Below are 10,000 nucleotides of genomic sequence, written 5' to 3'. Positions count from 1 at the left end.
TAGAAACAGCCTGAGCCACAGAGCAGGTCTTCAATGTGTCCTCACTGCGTCTTACAACTTCTTGGACACCTCTTCCTTGTAGTCCGCCACACCCCCCCTCCCCCCCAACAAAAAATCTCACCTTCCCCGCCCTTTGGCACAGACACTTAATTTCGGAATAAAATAAATAAATGACGAAAATGGTGGAATCTGCAGTTGAAAAAGCTCGTAAATGTTAACGCAAGCGTCTCGATAATTATCCCCCCCCCCTCCCCCCCACACACATGCACACACGCACACACACACACACACACACACACACACACACACACACACACACACACACACTCACACACACAGCCGGCAGGGAACAGCTCTTCTCAGGAACGGCTCCTTCCCCACCGTGAGATCAAGGGAGATGGCTCGCGGCAGGGCCATGTGAGGTGTCCGATGCCGTCCTACCTGTTCTCTCACTTGTCACCGACACCTGTTCCTTCCATTTCACCGGCATGCGGGCGGCCGCGGAAAGCCCTTGGGCGGCAATTAAATTCCTGGACTCATCCCTCCTACTTTTTTTCCGGGGGGTGGGGTCAAAAAGGTCAAAGGCGTTGACCTTCACCTGGTGAGGCCAGAAAGGGACGCCATCTTGGTAGTGCTGTGCGTCGGGTATTGTGTGTGTGCGTGTGTGTGTGTGTTTTGACCGTACATTTGTGTGTGTGTGTGCGTTTGTGTGTGGACAGTACATGTGTGTGTGTGTGTGTGCGTGTGTGTGTGTTTGTGTGTGTGTAATTGTTTGTGCGTTTCTCTGACACCCTATCATTCATTGTTTCATCGGTGTGTATGTCTTATTGCCTTTTCGGAATGGACGTTTTCTTGTGTCGTCCCACTTGAACTTGGTTCACGGAGCCGGCAGCACCGATATACACAGAAACACTGCTAGGTATCTTGCCCTTCTGGCTGTTTTCCTACGAAACCGGTAGTTCTATTGTTCTTAGGACTTAAGTCCACTCCCTAGGCTACAGTATGTGTGGGCCAGATGGGGTAGACCCAAACCCCCTCTGATCTTAATTATAATTATTAAACAGTTTAAACGGTTTAAGGCCAGTAGTGTGCCTGCATTCCTGTGTACATGTGTGTGAGGGTGCTGAATCATAGTCGGTGCTCTTTTCCCAAAACCTCGAGCTACGAAGAATGGAGGCAAACCAGTGGGCTTTCCCCACTGGGGGCTAATGCTAAGTTATAGTTCAGGGTTGAACGGGGCCGTTTGCAGTTGGGCAATAGGCATGTTTATGTCAGACGTAAAGACGGAGCAGAGAACCTGAACGTCGACATACTTGAGCTGGTACAGCGTGTGCTGGAAATATGCTCGGCCCTTGAACGAAACTGCAGTGACCGATTCGTTTTAGTAGTTGTCACACATGCACCTACACACACAAACACAAGCAAGCACACAAAAACACACACATGCAAGCAATGTCTGCGCTCACCCAATCCAAAGGCCCGACGCAAAACAGGGCCTGACTACGCCAGACTACGATCTCTCAAACAAGCTGTTCTTTACGTCGGTTTCAAACCCAGCGCTGGGAGCGTTCACCTATAGGAATAAAAAATAAACCTGCACACGTTAAATAGCGAGCATCCCCTACAGCCTGTAACATTTTGCTGGTTCAGCACACACACACAGCGAGTCAGGTCCAGAGTCGTAGCGCTAAAGCCCGCCTAGCGAACCCTCTGTGCCTCTTAATCACCCGTGGTAGTATTTTCCTTATTTATTTCAGTATGTTTTTATTTTTACAACGTGACTATGGGAAAGCTCTGTGTTATCGTTCTGTGCTCAGAATGGGGTCGTGCTACTGCTGCATGAGTTGCATCTCCTTTTCGGTGCGTGTCTTTATTGACACCATATGGCGGAGGGATATTCGAACAAGGCAGTACGTGCGATGGCTCCGCTGTGCATTTGCAACACAGAATGTGGCCAGCGAGCGAACAATTCCCTGTGGAGTGGTTATCTTTCGTAAGATTCACTTCAGATTTAGTGCAATTCTCTATCCTAATATCAGTGCAGTGCAGTGTTTGCAGCAGGGCATAAAAAAAAACAACACAAAATGTTAGAGTCATTTCAAAACCACAATCAAATGTACATTACGTGATAAATACTATTATTTTCCTCAACCTCCAAATTTGCTCGGAAGATTAAGATTCATCACCGCACGTAATGGGGCTGACGACTGACAAGTCACTTAGAGTGATTTAGTGACATGGAGGATGCCATTGTCACACTGCACACGATGCCAGTATTTCCCATGCTCTTGCGAACCATCCTCCGTAAGATTTATGATAAGAAAGGAGCCTGGTATGGATTAAAGGTTGATAAGATAATGAGAGCCCTTACACAATGCATGCTGTTGCCGCTCAGCTCTCTCTCCCTCTCCCTGTGGCAATCATAGCCGGGGAGAGGAGGAATGGGCTCAGCCAGACCGCTTGCCGTTTGAATTCCTGATCGCAACCATCTGCAACCATTTCGTACTTGTCATTCTCTTTTTCAATGACAGCGTGAATCTTCCGTGATTTTCTCCTCTGGCGTTTTACACATGCATATACATACCGTGTTGGGAATGTGTGCGTGTGTGTGTGTGTGTGTGTCTGTGTGTGTGTGTGTGTGTGTGTGTGTGTGTGTGTGTGTGTGTGTGTGTGTGTGTGTGTGTGTGTGTGTGTGTGTGTGTGTGTTTTGGTGTGGGTGTGGGTGTGTATGATTGTTCTATAGGTATTATGTATGGTGTGTGTGTATGTCTTTCTGTATCCGTGTGTGTGTGTGTGTGGAGGTGTGTGTGTGTGTGTGTGTGTGTGTGTGTGTGTGTGTGTGTGTGTGTGTGTGTTTTGTGTGTGTGTTTGTGTGTGTGTGTGTTTCGGTATCCATATGTGTGTGTGTGTATAGATGTGCATGTGTGTGTGTGTGTGTTTGTGTGTGCGTAGTGTAATACAGTCCAAGGTATAACAAGACAGGGGCGAGGAGACAGGTCTGAACTCATTCACTTCAGTTGTCAGATGAACGCCACTGGCCATTCCGTCTCTCCGTGTGTCTCTAGAACACAGTGTACTGTTTAAACTCTGGAGGTATGGTATTGTCTAGCAAATAGTAGCTCTTTGATGAGAATATATATCTTTGATATATTTGCTGTAAGCTTCGGCTGCTGAGCATTTAATTATGCTTTAATTAGCAGTTAGTGTAAGGAAGAACATTAACCTATCTTCTTTTGCGCAATGTGTCTCATTTGACCAGAATAGAGAAAACAAAAACTGTTGATTTGGTAAGGGCTATGAAAACTAATTGTTGGACCATTAGCTATTTTTCTGTTTGTTTACAAGAACAGTCAACTGTCACCTTAATGAGTTCCGAACCTAGCACCTGGTAAATGAACTTAAATAATATGAAAATCTATGAGAGGAGTTATAGTATGAAGCATCAGTCACACATAATTGCTAGTCTTACGTTTATATTTACACATTGAGGTTAATAGTACAAAAAAGGGAAATATGGCATAGGGAACGATATCTTAAAGACTTATATTATATTATATATATATATTCTTTTTTTTATTAATTCTAAAACATTTAGATATTTGACATCATGTTCAGTAAAACACATGTCTGTGGATGAAAAGATAAATAAAAAACAGCAATAATTTACAAAACAAATGCACATTTGCATGATGTAAGGTTCAGCCATAGAGCCTTCATTGTTCAGGAGCATCTGCTATGCACAACGCGCTAACCACGGCTGCTAGGCTAATAAGTGGTGGACCCCTCTCCTCGACCACCTGATAGGGGGCGCTCTAGGGCTGCCTGACTCCCTGGCTCATGATAAGACAGAGCAGTCACACACTTGCCATGTGCTCCATCAACCTATTGCGTGTCCGCGGAGAGGGGGGGGGGTGCGCGTGCGTGTAATGTACGTGTGTACCTTTTTTCCGAGAACATTTTTGCATGTTGGTCCCAATTTCTCACCTCGACTCACTTCAGGCAACCCCGGAGCGAGAGCCGGTACAGGAGGTTTTGAGAAAATGTCGGACGAAACGTCTGATTTTCCTGCGGCATTGTTCCTCTGCCAAGTGCTCTAATTCACCACCTTGCGCCGAGGGCCATGGAACTCAACAAACAGGCCCTTCTCTCTTTCTCTCTCTCTCTCTCTCTCTCTCTCTCTCTCTCTCTCTCTCTCTCTCTCTCTCTCTCTCTCTCTCTCTCTCTCTCTCCTGACGTCTTCTTTTGGAGACAAGGCGAGGTCAAATTGCTGAGGTGTCGTTGGCCCCTGTTTGAGGGAGCATCAGGATTCCCAGGGCCTGTTTCCCAATCGTCTCCCCCCACGCCACCTGTCTTAAATAATGTTCTCCGAATTTGAAATTAATTTGAAATGAGCTGGTGTGACACCCACACGCGCACTAACACACACATTAAAACACACACAGGCATGCACACACACACACACACACACACACACACACACACACACACACACACACACACACACACACACACACATGCACACAAACAAGTGGACACACACTCAAACGCAAAGACAGGCTCTCACATGCGCCACACACACACACACACGTACCTATATACAATAATGCAAACATACATGCAAACATCCACACACACACACACACACACACAGACAAACACACACTCAAACACATAGCTATGGAACACACACATGAAAGCACACGGATGCGAGGGTACAATGGCCTACGTGGCCAGCACCGGAGCACCGGTTCATGTGAATCGCGGTCACAAGCTGTGAACTGTGGGTAAATATGCATTTGTGTTCTTTCTTCGCCGCCCAAGATTATGAGATGGAAATTATCTGGCGTGCTTCCAGCTAACCGTCGCCATTTAGAGGAGAGATATTTGGCACCCGATCAACACCCAGGGCGCTAGCGTGAGGGAGGGGCCGGGGATGGGGTGAGGGGTGAGGGGTGGGGGGGGGGGGGGGTGAAGGGAGGGGTGAAGAGAGGGGTCCCGGAGAGATAGCAAGAGAGAGAGAGAGAGAGAGAGGGAGGGCGAAGGGAGGGAGGGAGGGAGGGTGGGGAGGGAGGGATCGAGGGTGGTAGGGAGGGGTCCCGGAGAGATAGCAAGAGAGAGAGAGAGACAGAGAGAGAGAGAGAGGGAGAAAGGGAGGGAGGAGGGAGGAGGGAGGGAGGGAGGGAGGGAGGGAGAGAGGGAGGGAGGGAGGGAGAGAGGGAGGGATGCACAGTGACAATAGATCATTAGAGATTTTATGCATGGGCCTGTGAGGATAGATCTTAGAGCAAGCAAGTCCGTCTGCGAGGCAGAAACGGTACAATCTCAAGCAGCAGTGTGTTACTTGCATGCATGGTTCCACGTACACACACACATACACACAAACACACAGACACATACACACACACAATGCAAATTGAGTTGGTACCACAAATGACAACAGGGAGACGGGGGTACTGGTGGTACTGGTGGTACTGGTTGTGCTGGAGGTGGGTTGGTGGGTTGGTGGGGTCAGGGGTGGTTATACTGGTTCCTTTCTGCGAAGCATCAACGTCTCACGCTTTGGAATACCCATTCCCCCTGGAGAGAGAGAGAGAGGGTCTGTGGTGCTCCAGGAATCCCCCCCCCCCCCAACGACACTAAGAGGAGAACATGAGGACACAAAGGCCGGGAATGGTGACCCCCGCCGGATTGGTCTCTATGTGTTTGTTCTCCGGGAGTTGTCCCAAGGTTCTCTAGGATGCTGTTTGCTTGTTTGTTTTTTTTGGCGGCCTGTGTATTATTATAAAAGTATAATTGGAGGAGTTCTGTATCAGATGCACACCTTGATGCAGAAACAGGTCACTCACACACACACACACACACGCACACACACACACACACGCTCGCATATACACACGCACGCATACAACACACACAAACAGACTAGAGGCTGCATCTCCTTTCTTTGATTGCTCTCTAATCCTTTATCATCTATAGCTTTGCTCGTTAGCTGACATGCTTGCACACGCACGCAGGCCCGCACACACACACACACACACACACACACACACACACACACACACACACACACACACACACACACACACACACACAGATTGTGAGTGCGTGTGTTTGCGTGATTGTGCGCACCATACTTCTTAGCGTTGGTTTGCTAAGTGTTAGAGCAGTTTTGGTCCACACCGGAAACCAGATGTAATCTCTTGATCTTTCTCTCGCTCTCTCGCTCTCTCGCTCTCTCTCTCTCTCTCTCTCTCTCTCTCTCTCTCTCTCTCTCTCTCTCTCTCTCTCTCTCTCTCTCTCTCTCTCTCTCTCTCTCTCTCTCTCTCTCTCTCTCTCTCTCTCTCTCCCTCCCTCCCTCCCTCCCTCCCTCCCTCCCTCCCTCCCTCCCTCCCTCCCTCTCTCTCTCTCTCTCTCTCTCTCTCTCTCTCTCTCTCTCTCTCTCTCTCTCTCTCTCTCTCTCTCTATCGTTCTCTCTCTCTCTCTTTCTAACTTTCTGTCTCCCTCTCTCACACACACACACAAACACATATGCTTCGGTGTCTAGCCACACCTGCTCAAATCATTGGTCGATAAAGTTCCTCCCAGGTGAATGTTGCGGTAGCCGCAACATTAGTTGTCTCTGCGCAGCACACGTTATCTGAAGAGCAACTAGGGTGACAAACTAACACAATGGAAGTCTCCTGCATGGTTAAAAGATGGCGTCTTTCAGGTATTGTAATCGAGAGATACACATCCGCTGTGTGTGTGTGTGTGTGTGTGTGTGTTTCATGGCTGTCATTCTCATCCTCTCTGCAGCAAGTGTGTGGGGCAATGAAGACTCCATTTTTGATCAACTTCCTTCGTTTCTTTTAATAATAATAATAATAATAATAATATATTTTTTTCCCTTTTCCCCCCTCAGCAGCAGCAGAAACCAATCATGAGTCGAGGGCTGGATCTCCGCCTCCAGAGTCGGCCACTCCCAGCCCACGGAGGGCGGGACCCGGGGAGCATGACCTGCTGACGTGCGGCCAGTGCCAGACCAACTTCCCTCTGGGGGACATCCTGGTCTTCATCGAGCACAAGAGGCGCTTGTGCCGGGGGGCCGGCATCGGTCCAAGGTCCTTCTCCAAACCCGGGGAGAACGGCGGGCCCCTCTCGGCCAGGGCCAGGTCCTTGGACCTCGGCAGGGGGCCCGTACCGGTGGAGGTTGGCATCCAGACCACCCCGGGAGGGGAGGGGAACGAGGAGAGGAGGCTGACTCCGGCCAAGGGAATCTGCCCCAAGCAGGAGAGAGGAGGTGAGTTGTTGTGGCGGTGGTGGTGTTGGTGGGAGGGCATCTTGAAGGGATGATGAGCATCAGAAAGTGAAACGCGATTGGAGGGGTTTTACATGGCTGGTACTTCCTGTGAAGTGATAGCCTTGTTTTTTTTGGTTTGGCGGTGGTGGACCGGGCTGTGAGTCTCGGAAGATATTCAAATATAATTAAATTACGGGAAGATAATGTTTTCTGAAATGGGTTGAGGGGGCAGGAGAGAATAAGAAGAAATTTGAATTTCCCGTCAAAAGAAGAGTTTTTCCGTCGCACGCATTGCAAACTCAAAGATGCACCATAAAGGGCTGCTTTAAAGTGTAAAAAGACGTGAACGTACAGCTGATGTGGCCAGGGCAACGGTTTGAGAGGCCAGGCTGATATCAAGTTGTTTTGCAGCACTTGTTCAACAACAGGAAGCCTACACACCTGCTCACACACACCAAACTGTCACAGTCGCTTTAGAAGTACACTCAGAATGTACACAGGTGTGTACAGTAGCCCGCACACAGTCTTGGCACACAGAAACACACACACACGCACGCACGCACACACACACACACACACACACACACACACACACACACACACACACACACACACACACACACACACACACACACACACACACACACACACACACACACAGATTCCCACTGTGATACGTTAATATGCAGTTTGTAATAGAAAACGTATGAACACACTTGGCCTCCCTCACAAGATTATTTTAACCAAGCAGATAAATACATACATGTGCACACACACACACACACACACACACACATACACACACACACACTCACACACACGCACGCACACAGCCAGACACCTCTCACCTGTCCAAGACAGATAGCTCCCTTAAAGGAATCCCAGCTTCTAGTTATTTTGACACTGGCCTTCAGGAAGGATTAATGCATTCTGGATGATTTCATTAGAGTGACGGAGAGCTGAGCCCACATGCGCTTAAAGTGAAACATCACACACACACACACACACACACACACACACACACACACACACACACACACACACACACACACACACACACACACACACACACACACACACACACGCACACACACACACTCCCAGACAGACGGACAGAAAGACTGACAGACAAAAAGAGGGTGCACGCACACTACACACACACGCACACACACAGGCCTGAAGGACTTGTTCTGCTGAAACCAATTTTGCACGGCAAGGCAGCAGGTGATAGAGAAGCCGCCCCTAGTGTGCACATGCATGGTTGCCAGTGGTCCTTCTGTGTCTGTGTGTGTGTGTGTGTGTGTGTGTGTGTGTATGCTCTGTTGTCCTTTTGTGTGTTGCACGGCGTGTGTGTATTGTGTCTGTGTGTGAGCGATAGAAAGAGAGAGAGCGTGTGAGCGCGCAGGCATCGGAAATCCTGCAGCAAAGAAAAAAGTAAGACAGAAAGAAAAAAGCTGATTAAAATTCATTGCTCTGTGCAGTGCGGAGAAAGGGATTAATTGTAAAGTAAGTTCATCTGGCTGAGGGCTTGTGGGGGGTGGGACTAAGCCCAGCGCTGCCAGCAGGGCTCCACAGGGGGGAGGTACACATCGCTCCTAGCGGCCGCCCCCCCTCATAACTTTGGATACGTACCCCCCCCCCTCCTAGCAACCCCCACACAGCCCCGGTCGGGCTGGGGGTAGGATGTCCGGGATTAGCGCTCTCTTGCGGTCGGCCTTCCAGAGACTTCCAGAGACGAAGAGGGAGGAGGACGGCCAGGGAGCCGCTGAATAAGTCATTTGTGATATGATATCGGTTGTGCGGAGAAAAATGATAATAAAAGAAAGTGTAGTAAGATATAGACCTTGAGAAAGCCTTTATACAAAGGAGGAAGAGCGCCGCACCAAAGGCATTTCTAATTTGTCAGGTCCATAACTAATTGAACTGACGATGATGAATTAATGTCATTTAATATCTTGATGTATGATTGGAATATTGTTAGCTATTTCCGTTTGAGGGCGAGGGATTGTAGTGTAATAACAATATAGTTCAAATTAAATCAGTAACTTCTTTAGACACTTTAGTCAAATTTTTCGGTGAGGCGTTTCCACCGGCCCTCGTTTCATCCACTCTCGGCCGAACATCATCGGTAATTTCAGACAAATAAAGACCAGTGGATTCAAACCATAGAGGGCAGTTAATCACCCCTGAATGGAACTGCATAATTAAACCAAGAAGAGGCAGCCTGATTACAACAGTCTATTTCACTGACATCAGTCAAGAGGCCGCATCAATATCAAGTTTGACAATATTTCCCGAGCACTTCGTTCATTGACATGGATTCTAAAGTACCTGTGGGTAATTATAACTCGTATTGTAGTTTCACTGTCTAATGAACCCCTAGCCCGACATTTTTCATCAAGTAGCGTATTGCTAAGAGGCTGCCGGGTGCTTCAGAGTAGCTATTGGGTGATGAGGAATTTGTTTTTATTGGACTTGATGAGTCATCCTGAAATCCAACGTGTCAGTCACACTGTTAGTCAGCCAGCCGGTAAGACAGCCGGCCAAACCAGACAGCAAACCCCAAAAATGCCAGCGTCGCGGCCAGCAGCCTGTGTGTTAAAAGTGTTTTACTTATCAGCAGTGAAACAGGAACACGAAAGACACTCAAAGCCAGCAATGAAACGGAGCAAGGGAGAGAGCTTTGTTCAACGCGTTCGATTGCCACTCAAAGCAAGTCTT

General features: G+C 48.4%; 1 protein-coding gene across 4 annotated transcripts in view; it reads left to right on the top strand.

The window, feature by feature from the left end:
- The window catches only part of bcl11bb (BCL11 transcription factor B b), a 31,335-nt gene that overhangs the window by 3,789 nt on the left and 17,546 nt on the right, over positions 1-10,000 (top strand). Inside the window, exons 1-2 of one of the 4 annotated variants that reach the window (XM_030345316.1) lie at positions 6,498-6,709; positions 6,905-7,279. In XM_030345316.1, the coding sequence (XP_030201176.1) occupies positions 6,670-6,709; positions 6,905-7,279 (415 nt within the window). In that variant the 5' untranslated portion in view covers positions 6,498-6,669. Of the gene's footprint in view, positions 1-6,497; positions 6,710-6,901; positions 7,280-10,000 lie in introns of those variants that run through there. The other 3 variants (XM_030345315.1, XM_030345313.1, XM_030345312.1) reach the window with 3 other exon arrangements.

The sequence above is a fragment of the Gadus morhua genome, chromosome 21 (genome assembly GCF_902167405.1).
Source record: "Gadus morhua chromosome 21, gadMor3.0, whole genome shotgun sequence".
NCBI classification, from domain to species: domain Eukaryota; kingdom Metazoa; phylum Chordata; class Actinopteri; order Gadiformes; family Gadidae; genus Gadus; species Gadus morhua.
Note: the sequence above shows the minus strand (reverse complement) of the source record. Positions and strands in the feature narration are given on the sequence as shown.